This window comes from Thamnophis sirtalis, unplaced genomic scaffold (assembly GCF_051295495.1).
Source record: "Thamnophis sirtalis isolate CommonGarterSnake01/CBP01778 unplaced genomic scaffold, rThaSir2_p1.2 scaffold_3, whole genome shotgun sequence".
Classification (NCBI taxonomy): domain Eukaryota; kingdom Metazoa; phylum Chordata; class Lepidosauria; order Squamata; family Natricidae; genus Thamnophis; species Thamnophis sirtalis.
This window is the reverse complement of record NW_028261383.1, coordinates 73,428,535-73,442,657: the sequence shown is the minus strand read 5'-3', so window position 1 is coordinate 73,442,657 and position 14,123 is coordinate 73,428,535. Positions and strand designations below refer to the sequence as shown.

General features: G+C 37.7%; 1 protein-coding gene across 7 annotated transcripts in view; it reads right to left on the bottom strand.

The window, feature by feature from the left end:
* Window positions 1-14,123, bottom strand: part of SFMBT1 (Scm like with four mbt domains 1) — a 109,069-nt gene that overhangs the window by 11,720 nt on the left and 83,226 nt on the right. For all 7 annotated transcript variants that reach the window (XM_014062921.2, XM_087709155.1, XM_087709156.1 and 4 more), the window contains 8 exons: window positions 11,945-12,095; window positions 11,245-11,327; window positions 10,029-10,155; window positions 9,526-9,639; window positions 7,909-7,951; window positions 6,217-6,281; window positions 4,464-4,603; window positions 1,190-1,299 (listed from right to left, as the gene is read on the bottom strand). In XM_014062921.2, coding sequence (XP_013918396.1) covers window positions 1,190-1,299; window positions 4,464-4,603; window positions 6,217-6,281; window positions 7,909-7,951; window positions 9,526-9,639; window positions 10,029-10,155; window positions 11,245-11,327; window positions 11,945-12,095 — 833 coding nt within the window. The remainder of the gene's footprint in view (window positions 1-1,189; window positions 1,300-4,463; window positions 4,604-6,216; window positions 6,282-7,908; window positions 7,952-9,525; window positions 9,640-10,028; window positions 10,156-11,244; window positions 11,328-11,944; window positions 12,096-14,123) is intronic.

Sequence of the window (14,123 nt, the reverse complement as noted above, 5' to 3'; positions counted from 1 at the left end):
TCCCACTGACATTGCTTATTGGAAGCTGGCAGAAAGACACAAGTCCCAGTTATGTGAGGTCCTCACCTACTGATGCATAATTCTCACTTAACAACAAAAGGGACTGTCATCTGTGTGATGTGATTACATGGCATCATGCTTTATAACCACATTGCTTAGCGATGGAAATTCTGATTCATGATTACCATTGTGAACTGAGGACTACTTGTATACGCTACCAGGTTTTTTTTGTTCTTTTTATATTATTTTCCTTTTTTGCACATTAAAGCAATACTTATGTTAAAATGCTTGCCTTTTTTGGTTTATTACAAATATTATAGTCTCCAGCTTTTCTCTAAGAAAGGAACATCAAAGGATCTGAAGGCAGCACTGGTTTACTAACAATTCAAGACAACAGGGAAAAGAGACTAACCCATTATCAGTTAGAGCTGAAAGAAGCAGTAGTTTCTGAACTACTGAGGTATTTTCTATTTCAGGTATTATTATGAGAAGTGCTCTGGAATAGCCTTAATATTATTTTATCAAGCCACTTTCAAAGCAAAAGCAAATAAAAGAAATTGTAATAACCCAGCCTTTCATTCCCTTTCTGCTTGAGTAAGCCTCTTAACCTTTGACTGAATAAATAAACCAGTTGCTTAAGCCAGCCCAAAGACGGTTATTAAGTTGGTGTGCTTGTTATTTCCATGCAAAAACAGCTTCAGCGGAGCAGAGGATTTAATTAGGAAATACTAAGATGAGACTAGCAGCTTTTTCCTTTCCCACCATTTCCCATGCAGCCTACCAAAACCTGTTTCTCCAGCCTAAATTGAATTACAGAATGGAGATTGAAAGGAGCTAGTTGGTCTGTCACAGGTTTTATTCCCCTGGTGGAAAGGCAGTCCTGAATCCAAACAGTGCTGATATCTCATGTGGTTTGTCAACCCTTCAAATGACTTCTAATATGAGGACAACTTTTATCTACAATTAGGATTTCTACTGCAGCTATAAAATATATTATCCTGGCAGCTTTTGATTTTTAAGGATTGGGGGGGGGGGGCATAGGGATAAAAGTCCATGCAGCAAAGTTCTAGTATACTCAAAAACTTTCAAGCTTCTGCCAATTAAATCATGAAAGTGCCATGCCAAAACTGTGGTCAGTACAACTAATTTAGCCCTAATAGCAAAAATATAAATATATGGAATATTTTACTTTGCTTTCAAAATCTCCCCATATCCATGCCACGAAGCTTCTTCATCTAGTTGTATTTCTCTAAGAACACGACTAGGTTTGTAAGCAGCGTTGATCAACAAAGAAAGAACCTAAATTCAGAAAGAGAGAAAAATAGATGTAATATTAATGTGCTCAATAAGATTTATTTTAATATATTATTGTGACTTAGTTGTTTAACTCTATTTATATGACCAGCATATAAGTTTGTAACAATAAAGGCAAAACAAACCTTATTATTAATTCCTGCAATTTTCTTGGAAAGGTTTTAGAAGCGGATTGCTCTTATCTCCTTCCGAGGGCTGTGAAAGAGTGACCGGCCCAAGGTCTTCCAGGTGATTTGATGTCTAAGGTGGGACTCGAATTCGCAACCCCCCACTTTCTAGCCTGGTACTTAACTACTGCACCAAACTGGCCCTCAACCAAGTACTTAACAGTGTCGAATTTGAAACCGAGATTCCAAATCTAGTAGCATTCCACCCTAGGTGTAATACAATGTTTTTATTAATTTGCGTCAATTTTAATGAGGAATTACTATAAAATAGTTCCCTAACAAATGATCTTGTAATTGATTTAGAATGCTTTATTTCTATGCACATTTCATTTCTTTTGTTTGCCAAAGAAATAATGGCCTTATACTAAAATATAATATACAGTATGTATAAAATATACTAAAGATAAATATATATTCTTAATGACAAATAAGAAAAGTATGGAGTCTGGACGAGACAAGCTTCTTCCAACCAAATGTCCCCCAAATGTCTAAGACTACAATTGTAAGATTGACAATGCTGTCTGCTAATAATAGTACCAATATATCAAGAAAGCAATAAGGGGATGTTGGTGACAGCGGTGAAGTATAGTGCAGGTGACAAGATGGAAAAAGATTGTGAAGAGAACTTCACTGAGCAGGAAGATTATGGAACTGGCAGAGGAGATACGGTAAGTAGCGAAGCTGAGAATGAGTTAATGAAGGGGGAATTTGAAGAAATTTCGCAAGAGGTAGTGAAACAGCAGAGGCCATTTATTACAGAATGAAAAAAAGAAAAAAAAGCATTTCTGGGGTTGGTCAGGATGGGATTTAAATAAAGTAATGTACACTTCCCCACCAAGAAAAATTCTGAAAAGACCACTGACATATAGACCTTGAATATTGAACATGACTGCTTGAATATCATAAAAATTATGTAGCAATTCTGAATCTTGAGTACTAGACAGTATCTGACAATGCTGCCAATAAGAAGCATTACCAATGACATCTAATGTGTAGCTGAAATTACCGAAGGCAGCTATAATAATCTGGGATGTTCTCAAAGGGCTATAGATTTGTCATAACAGAATCAATTACCGACTCATCAAATTTTGTATTTTGCCTTGGGCAGTTTCTTCTGCTACAAAATTCAATCCCTGGTACATATCCCTAACACCCATACATCCCTTAGACATTTCTAGAAAACATAAAATTAATTATAAACCCTATAAAAATTCTATTTTTTCCTTTAGCTTTTTATTTATTTGTAGCAAATTTGTACTCAATTTACCCTTTCCAAAAACAAAATATTCCAGTGTGCTTAAAAAAACCCCTCATTTTTAAAAATATGATAGAAACTATTTCATAGGGAAAAACAAAAACACTCACATACACTAACAGCTTAAAGTTGTTTCTTATGCCAGTTCTAACTCAATCTATCAGTCTAGAAGTGCAGTGATGTATTATTTCCCGTGACTAGATGCTAGTTAGTGAAACGAATGCTTTTCCTTCCACTCTGGTGCCAATCAGCGAAGTGGAAGCAGCTTTGAGTAGGGGTAGGGAATAGCGCAGGGAGAAAAAAGAGAAAGGAAGGTGGAGTAGCAATGGGACCAAACTGTAAAGAATCAAAATATGTAGGAGCATGGAATAGGAGCCACTGGGCAAGGACTATGTTTATGTATTAGTCTCCAAGGATGATTAGGGTGGAGGAGGAGCTTTAAAATGTCTAATAATGTATAAATGTATACATTATATTGCACTCCTGATCTAAAACTATACCATAACAGTTTATCATAAAGTATTATACAATAACAACAGCAATAGCACTTAGACTTATATACTGCTTCACAGTCTTTACAGCCCTCTCTAAGTGTTTTACAGAGTCAGTATACTGTATTGTCCCCAACAAACTGGGTCCTCATTTTACTGACCTCAAGAAGGATGGAAGGTTGAGTCAACTTTGAGTCTGTGAAAATCAAACTGCTGGCAGTTGGCAGAATTAGCCTGCAATACTGCATTCTAACCACTGCGTCACCACAACTCTAACTGCAATTGTTGTATTATAAAATTAGTATCAATAGCCCCAATTTAATTTCATTGGAGGAGGGGATTCTTCAACCAAACTGCTACCACTATAAAAGCCTTATGAGGAGTTCTAAAATCTAAAAACTGGCAGGAAGTTGCCTCACTTAAGTACTATGGGACCAGCTAACAACAGCAACCAGGACTTCAGGAACTGTCATTGCTAAGAAATGTGCTTGTGCTTTATGACCACATTGCTTAGCAACAGAAATTCTGGTCCCAATTGCTGTCATAATTCAAGGACTATTTACATAGTACATGGAACAACTCTGGAAATAAGAGAAATGGAATAGGAAGAGATCCAGAGACTAGTTTTTCTTTTTTTTTTAAAGGATACTGTGGAGCTGCTATTTCAATCATGCATGACTTTCCAGGCATAGCTCTTGAAAGTTTAACAATCTACATCTTTGTAGTGCAATAAACAAAGAACAGCCCATAAAAACCCACGGGAAGGCTCAGAATAACCAAGTAAAAACAGACAGGTACAGCAGAATGAGAGGATCCTTTTTTCATAAATATCACATGCAAATGTGAGTATGATGATCAAGGAAAGGATTCCACAAACCCTGCTGCTGATTTTTCAGTTTTCTCCACAATTATTGTGGGATGCTCCTCCAGAAAACAGAGGTGCAGTATAATGTACAGTGTGCAGTGACTTATATCAAGAAACAAGTCAACTGAAAGTTAAAACTGGTCTAAGTTTCTGATACAAATTCCAGGATCTACATATTTTAGCCAGGTATTTGCCCTGAAATACATTGTTTTGGACGTTTATTGTATTGTAAGTGGCTCACTGTCAGATTGTGACACTCTTACTTTTGTTCCTACCTTCTCCTAACAAAATCCCAACATTCTTCCCCAAATAATACCCAAATGAGTAAATGGTGCTGCAGATACACAGCCATGCATTGCAGATGCCCTTACCTCTTTAAGAACAAGGACGCAATTCCCAGGTCCTACAGACTGTGGGAGTTCTGCAATTCTCCCTTTGTTAAGATAAGGTCCTGAGAAGCATCGGTGGTTAAAGTAGATCTTTGGGCAACAGTATTTACCATTTGTTACAACTGGAAAAATAAAACAATTTCTGAATGCAAACGCCTTCTTAAAACATCCAATAAATCAACAGAAAATAAAGTAACAGGCAGTTTCCTATATAAAATGTATAGCAGTGGTCCTGAACTTTTTTAGCACCAGGGATTGGTTTCATGAAAGACAATTTTTCCACGAATGAGTGGTGGTGGTTTCAATTTTGCTCATCAACTTCTAAATACTGGTCCTCTTTGAAATACATATTTGGATGTTTGCTGCTACATTCTTCCCACTTGGTTATTTCAATCACTGGGAATGTTAAATAATCCAATAATAGCAATAGCAACAGCAGTAGCACTTAGACTTATATACCTGGCAAAATTGAACTGCTGGCAGTCGGCAGAATTAGCCTGCAATACTGCATTCTAGCCACTGCGCCACCACAGCTCTTAATCAATGGTATACTAATTAATCCTAGGATGGGGAAATGCCCAAAATAAAGAACGCTGCCTTATCTGAACTGCTGGTGGAAGACATATTCGGACCAAAGTCTGAACAACTAAAACTTATTTATAAGAAAATTCCTGAAATATTAGGTAAGGCTTCGCACTTTGTGGGTGAGGCACTAAAGGATGCAAACTTCCTTTTCATATTCCAATTCAATTGCAGAAGCCTTTTCTTAGAAACGATGAAAACTCAATTCCAACACATTCTGTAACAATTGGGTGACATTCAGAATCTTATAATACATTACTGTCCCCTTAGAATAAAGGGGACAGTAACTGTAGTTTTCATAGTCATGCTAAGGCTGGGATGACTCCATGACTGCACTTCAAAGCCAAACAAAAGCTAATAGATGCAAGAAATATCTGCCTCATTAAAAACATCGCTTAATAATCCTGTAACGGATGGTTGTCTCAAAAACAGGATTTTCCAGTGTTATACTGATTAAAGATTAAATAATACTGTACTTATAATTACTTTATTGCTCAATACAGCAAAATAAATCAGCAAGCACCTTGGTAATGTGAGATCGTTGAAGTTAACTAATCTTACATTATAACTATCCTTGGGATAATAATTACTTCCCTTAAAGCCATAATGTCACCTGGTTTATAAATGGCATAGATGAAAATGAGATTATCTTGATGCAACCCCTCTACATTAAAAATAATATAGTTAAATTCCAGAATGAGTACAGCTTCTACTTGTGTAAAGATAGTGCCTCAAACTATACCTTTTGCATGCACTGCAAACTATGCAAATAAGGTTTTAAGGTGTGCCAACAGATTGGTTTATATATTTCAGAAATGGGTGTAGTTATTCAACATTCATTCGTTAAACAATTTAGCAAATGATTAAATTTCACCATCTGTACATATGAAATTTTAGTGTATGGTTTATAGAGTTGCCAGAGTTATCTGTAAAGGAATGACAGTCCCTCATGGAAAAAGAAAAATGTTTTAAAATGCATGCAAGAAAAGCCTCATGCTCACCGAATAGTTCAAGAAATCTAAGTCAATGACAGATCTTTATAATTAGTTCAGAGCAATCACTTTCCATAAATATAAATAAAGCATACAGATATCATAGCTAGATAGGGTAAGTTGCAGTCTTACAGTCTAACATGTAAACATTGTTTTCTTACTAGTGTCCGCTGAATTCAGTTCCTGGGTCTTTAATCCTTCACTGACAGTCCTTGAAGATAATATCCTGACAAAAAAAAAAAGGGGGGGGGAGACACGGACGGACAGGAATGGAAGATTAAAATTTGAATTTTGCAGAGCTTTGTACCATATTGTTTTTTAAAGCAAATATGATGTGTAAGACTCAGGCATATTGAGAATAGGGGCACATTTCATTATATATAATGTATTATGAGTAATTATGTATTACGAGTAAGTGGACACTGAGCAATTCTCCTACCCTTTCCGAAATGTTAACTTCCTGAAAAGGGGAGGGGGAGGGACAAAAATGGAAACCAATGTGCCATTACTTCCAGGATCTGGAGAAGGAACATTACTTAAAGTATTTATCATCTAAAAAGAAGACAATCCTGCCATACATCAAAAGTGGCTGCCAGGCTACTGCAATTCCTAGGAATAGCAATAACCTACAAACCCACATTCACACTCAGACAGGAACTTAGAAAGATCAAAGACAGAACATGGAAGGAAGACAGCACCAACATAATATACAGAATCAGTTACAACAATTGGAACCAGTTCTACCTGGCAGACAGGACAACAGTTAAAAAACTAGAATCCATGAACATCATGTCAAACAGCACGACCCAAAGTCCCCGATCGCTCATCACACTGACAACACACAACACCAGTTTGACTGGGACGAAGCTGAAGTCATCGGCCATGCCAAAACCCATCAGGCATATGAGTTTATCGAAGCCTGGCATTCTATCAATGGGTCCATCAACACACACATTGACTTAGAACCAGTGTACGAACCAATAATGAAGCGTACCATCCAAACCACCAATCTATGATAGTACCAACCACTCCCACACCAGTTAAATTTCATGCCTCACAGCAACTAGTCTTGTGATTCAACCAATCTTGTGGCTCAATGAGTCTTGTGATTCAACCAGTCACAAGACCAAATGACCACCCAGTACCTATATAAACAAACAAAACACTTCACCCAAAACCCTGCTGAAGATGCAACCTAGTTTGGTAATGAAACGTCTGAGAGCTGAGCAGCAAACTCAGAGAACAAATCTCTGCCTACAGACAACACTATATTTAAAAGAGCTCTTCCATGCGACCCCAAATTGACAAGAGACTATGAGAACTCTAGTAAGACCAATCCTGGAGATTTCTCATTAATTTGCTAAACAGGTGTGGGCATATATGCATTCATGTATGCTCAGCTTCTGGTTTGGGGGAGTTTATTGGTTTTTGTAATAAATTTGTATTTATGTAAAACGTCCAGACTCATTGTGAGTAACTTGGGAAGCCATATAAATGTTCTAAATAAATAAATAAATAAATACATGTAAATAAACAAATATAAAATGTATTCTTCTCAGAAGTTGTACAACAAAATAGGGTCAGGCTCAGGACAATCTCCATTCTCAACCACCAATTAAACAAATTGTCCATACATTAATGTATGCTGTTCAGAACATTAGCGTGGTTAAAAAAACATGCAGTGGTAGATAAATGAATTAAAATATATTATAAAAGATATCACAATGTAAAAAGGACAGAAAGAGGCACTGTTGAAAAAGGGTTTCAAAATACCCAGTTCTAGTTATCTGCACTTGTATTTAATATTCTGAAAATGAAATCATTGTTAATTATAAATAAAGTTTAATGCTTACTGTTTCTCTGGTTGAACAACTGCAATTTTCTTTTCCTTATTCACTGTAAATCAAAATGAAACATGCTGATTATTAATCTAATATGAACACTGTAAAATATATCCTATGAGGACGCAAAACAACTGCAGGTCTTTACATGATAATAATCACATAATCACAATGAATTGTAACCTAGTAACAAAACATCAATATGGAAATGATGATTTTCTTTTTGTTTTACAAATGGGCACTTCTTCAATTCAGTTCCTAAAAATATTAAAGTCTTTGATATAATGCACTTATTTTAGCAAATATCCTCTAAAGCAGGTGTAAGGCCTTAGGCCCCAAATGAGTTTTAACAGGAGTTTTTAATTTAAAAAACAATGAATTGGAACATCAAACTTCTTATTTGTAGGGATGGCTTTGGAGCTCACAATAAATTTGATAGCATGGCCAAAAGAACAGGGTGGTGAAGAGGGGAGGATTGACTTTCGATTTGATAAACAGGCATATTTCACAACTTCATGGCATCAGTTTTGCAAGTGCACAAACACATACTGTCAAAATATCCACAGTGACCTCAGCTCTAAACACTTATCTTTAACTTGCTACCGTGTTTCCATGAATATAAGACCCATCCAGAAAATAAGCCCTAGCCTGATTTTTTTAGCATGCTCTTAATATAATCTCTACCCCCACAAATAAGCCCCAGTGAAGACTTTCATCTTCCTGGGGGAGGGGGTGGCATGACCAAGACAGGAGGTGAAGAGCGCATTTGGACAGATAGTGTATGGCAGCAGCCACAGCCCGTGCAGCGGTCATCCCCACTGCTTGTGACCACCGGCCCAGCCCTCCAAGCAGAGTCGTGGGGGGAAATATGTGATTCTGACATGTGGCAGCACCAGCAGCAGGCAGAGGAACAGGGGGAGGGCAGGTGATCCCGATGTGCCATGCGGTCTTTTGTCCCATCACTGCCACGGGTAGGCTGAAAGATGGTGAGACCTATTAACACCCGATTTAATGGAGGCAGGTGATTCCAACGTGTGGCAGCATGGGGAGGGGGTGTCCCCATGCTTCGGAATCACCTGCCTCCATTAAATCAGGTGTCAATCTGTCCCACCGTCTCTTGGCTTGCCCATGTTGCCCCGAAAATAAGCCCTACTGTGTCTTTTGAGGCCCCAAAAATTGTAAGACCAGGTCTTATTTTCAGGAAAACATGGTACTAATTCTCAGGCATTCTTAGAATGAAATAAAACCACTAATTTTATGCCTCCTATGAGCTTTACAAGCATGCTTATATGTTGCAACCCAAGGTGTGTATTTTTTTATTACGTTTCACAAATACACATAAAAATATTTTGAAGTATATATCTCTTGTCTAATACAGCTATGCACCAGTTTGCTGCAGTGGTCCAAGTGCTGGCCTAGAAATCAGGACACCATTAGTTCTAGTCTTGCCTTAACTATGAAAGCCAGCTGGGTGATTTTGGGTCAGCCACTCTCACTCTCAGCCTAACCCGTCTCACAGGATTCTTGAAAACAAGACGAGGAAGGAATATTATATATGCTTGCCACCTTGAGTAATAAAGTAATAAAATAATAAAGGCAGGATAAAAAAAATCTAAAGAATATTCATACCTACTACTCTGCGAGGAGGTCTAAGCTGGTATCCATTAGTTTCACACCAACCAACTGGAAATATATTCATAGATTCCACACTCACTATGAATTCAGGGACTGGGATTTTAGAACCTGTATAATAACAATGATCATAATGTGTGTAAGCACAATTGTCACCACTACTACCATTATATCGCCATCATCTTACAAGGCTAACCAGCTAGAATACTTCTTATGAACTCGCACATTCTTCATTCCTCTGCACTTGTGAGCTGTCTCTAATTTTGTCACTTAGCTCCATCAGGCTACAAGTATCTTTTTATAAGGTTTTTAATTATCAGGAATGGTAAAAAGAAATACAGAAAAATTAAATGCAGCTATTTCAAAACATTTCCTGAAGCAAAATAGTTTGCTGTGTATTGTTTATGACACTCAAGCAAAATACTTCTGTAAATGTGACCTGCGGAATGGCAAATCAAGTTAAAAACATTTATCTTTCTCTTCTCTGAAAGAATACTTACTTTCCAGCTGTAGCCAGAGATAAGAATCCTTCACCTTTGTAATAGTAGCCACACAGATTTCTTCTGGGTTTTCTGAATTCACAGCCTCAAGTTTCATGTTCTCCTTAAAACCATGCTCAGAATTAAACTAACAAAAGCAAAACACAAGGTACATGGTTTATTATGTGTTTTCAGAGCCTCACATTAAAATATTAATGAAAAAATAGTTCAAAATAATTTTAGCAGTAAAGCGGATACTTAGAAGACACCAACAGAACAGATGGTTCATATCTTGTAAGTGTGAAACCTTTTAGACAAACATGAGGTTTCAACTGAACAACCCAAATAATCACTTACATCTTGAATAAAATGCACAAGGTCTTTAAATGCACAAGAACTTGTCTGAAAAAGTTCTACCCTACCACTTCAACCCAGAAGTATTGATCGGCCTAAGATCTGAATGTAAACAATTGCCTGTAATGTATATTTATAATCACATTTTCCTCTTCCCCTCCTGCCTTAGATAATGCTGTCCCTCAATGTAGGATGCCTTTCTACAATTTTCGGGTGTTAAGAATTTTCAGGTGTATTTATGAAGGCTTTCCCTTCATAAATACACACTTACAAATATACACCCATTTTTACTCCTACCTAGCTTGTTGGGTTCTCTAAATAAAAAGTAATCACTAAACCTAAAATGTTGGGTGCTAAACTGAAGAATTCCAGTTAAGCAGTCTACCAACCTTTTTAAAAAGCATTATTATGATGATTGGTTGTGCTGTCAGCCACATATTTAGGCTTGTTTTGGCATTTTTATCCTTTTTATTATGTTGTTGCTGTAGAAAATCTACATTATATTTCAATATAATGATATTTGGACAATATCAATTGGAGATTGTTAGCTGATTTTGTTAGCTACACCTTGCTAACTCTCTAGATGCAGATTTTTTTTATTTATAAAGGAGCAATCCTAACTTGCAGCTTAAATTGCATATGCAAAGAAACATCTTACTGTATCAGCAGCATTTGTAGCCAGACACAAAAGAACACTGTTACACTAGCTACACTATAAATTCTGGAAGAATATGATGAATATTAATTACTAAGAGTATATGTTTAGATTTCATAGTTTAAACAAAGTAAGGGTTTTATTAGTATGTGCTGTGGCTAATGGACCTTAGGAATAAAATATGCATCAGTAAATAAAACCTTTCACATTACTTTCATGAATGCTTACCAGAGGAAAGCAGCTTTGGGGAGCAGCCTCAGCTCCGCACTGCTTGAGATAATCTGCCCAGTCAAAGTCTTGACCTGGATAACCTGTGAACAAGGGGGGAAAATAACTTTATCATAGCATTTTAATCTTATTCCGTCTTTAAAATATTGAATTATCTTCCATTTCCTCCGCATCTGGCTCATTAATAATGTTGTAAAATATATGAGATTAAATTGATGATGATCAGCGTTACCTACTGACATATATAGTTCTTTGACCCTGGGTTTGGACAATCCTCATCTAATATTCTAATACAGGTAGTCCTCGACCCTGGGATACTGCAACTGTCATAAATATGAATCAATTGCCAAGCATCCAAATTTTGATCACATGACCACGGGGAGGCTGCAATTATCGTAAACGTAAGGAACAGTTATAAATCCCTTTTTTCAATGCTATTGTAACTTTGAATGATCACTAAATGAACTATTGTAAGTTGAGGACTACTTGTATATCACACTGATTTCCTTAAACATGAGCGCATATATTTTTTTTAAAGTTCCAAACTTCAGAAAATTCTTCCTCAGGTCTAAACTACAACTGAATTATGCTACAAAACTATCCATCTCCAAAATAGCTCAATAAACAAAATTAAATTATACCACAAATTTAAATGCATCTAGAAGACTGATACGAATGATGGTAGATTACTTATACACACCAGGTGGAGGGTTGAGATGTAAGCCATTTTTCAGACTCCACTGCACAGGGAAAAGTCCAGCACTATTGACATGACAAATAAAAGGCTGTCTTGTGGTACAATCTGGTCTCAAATCATCTATTTCTACCAAGAAATATTTATCATCAAATACCTGCAAAAATAAGAGAAATGACTTAGATAATATAAAAATAGAAATCATATATAGTTTCACAATCAAGTTACAACTATATTTGTTAAGATATTTCCTGTCTATGTTATGTATTTCTATAGTTTTGTCCCTTGTTGAGAGAATTTTAACAAATTGTATTAAATATTAGCTATCTTAAAATAAAAGGTGGCATTTGACAAAGTCTTGAACCGCAGATGTTGTCACTGAATATGACAGAAGAACATAGGAAATGTTAGCTTAATTTGAAATTTTAATTAAACTACACCAACCATAGCTTTCCCTGCTATAATGGGGTTTAATATTCTGTGCAAATAAGTGCAGTTGTTGGCCCCAGAAAGATTGCAGAAAGATTTGCCTAAAACATCTTACAGTCTATAAGAAAACCCCTAAGGAAAAAAGAAATAGAAAGAATATAAAATGCTATGTCTGAAATTTAAAATGACAAAATAGAACAAGAAGTTTAATTCAAGTCTTCAAATGAAAAGAGAATGAGACTGTCAGGGCCCTCCAATTTTTAAATGACCTAAAATATCCACCTGAGGAAATGAAGATACAATATATATCTGCATTTCTTCGTTTCTTTAGTCAGGATTTTAAAAATATCTTGAAATTAAGAATTTAATATCTGGCATAAATTGTGCTTTAGAATGATGAATACAGAAGGACAGCAAGAGAGAGTATTTCTCTCACACCCCGAAACCTTAGCACTTAGCATAGCACTTATATACCGCTTCACAGTGTTCTTACAGCCCACTCTAAGTGGTTTTACAGAATCAGCCTATTGCCCCCAACAATCTGGTTCCTCATTTTACCCACCTCGGAAGGATGGAAGGCTGAGTTAACCTTGAGCTAGTGAGATTTGAACCGCTGAACTGCAGCCAGCAGTCATCTGAAATAGCTTGCAGTACTGCACTCTAACCACTGTGTCACCTTAGCTCACCTTTCTATCTGGAATACCCCTTTTGGGACTTCTAAGGCTGTTAAGCACTTTCTAAGCCTAAAAATAAAATGACAGTTGGTCTTTCCTGAACTGTTGTTTTAGGAGGTTTTGCAGGATTAGCCAGGATTGGGTATTGTGATGTTCAATTGGCCTCGAGACAGAGTTAATATGAAGCCAGGCCTCTATGCTCCTTGCTTCTGGTTCCCAGTTTCAACAAGTCAAGACCACTGCAAAACACCTGAAAACAAGTCATAAGGGAACACACCCTACCCCCTGAAGTCCCCCAACCCCTTGACCAATGCTAGGGTGAGAACCTGGCTAATCCTGCAAAACCTTCTAAAACAACAGTTCAGGTAAGACCAACTGTCATTTTCCGGAGGAATTTTGCAGGATTAGCCAGGATTGGGACATACCCAAGTTAACGTCCCTTGGGGGGGGGGCACTATTGGTCCCGGGCTCCTCATGCGCTACCACCTGTTGTACTACCCTATGACCAAACGCCGTATCAACCGATGCAAACGCGTCTAACCTGTAGTGCCTGATAAAGGAAGCCGCCCTGCAAATCTCCACGATAGCCACCTGTGTGGCCCAGGCCGCCAAGGTAGCTGCACTTCTAGTGAGAAAGGCTCTACTCCCCATGGTCAACCATGGCCCGACTGAGCCAGTCGGCTTGATGGTTGTTCACTCCTGTGATGTGCTCCGCCCTGAGCGATCGAAGATGCCTCTCCGCCCTGGCGCTGAGTGCCATCGCCTCGGTTCAAAGAGCCCTGGAGTGTGTGCCGCCCTGTCAGTTGACATGGGCCTTCGCTGCCACATTGGTCCTTGAAGTGCCACAATGCCAAGTGAACTGTTCGCAGTTCCAGCCAATTTATTTTGTGTTGGTGGTCCAACAAGGTCCAATGCTCCTGCGCCATCCAGGACTCCAAGAGAGATCCTCACCCGTACAAGCTGGCGTCCATTGTCAGGATGAGGCGCCCTGGCTCCTTGAACTCACAGCCCTCGTGTAGCACTGGGGAGAGCCATCACCTCAATGACAGCTGCACCTGTGGTGTCACTGGAACCTCTTCCTT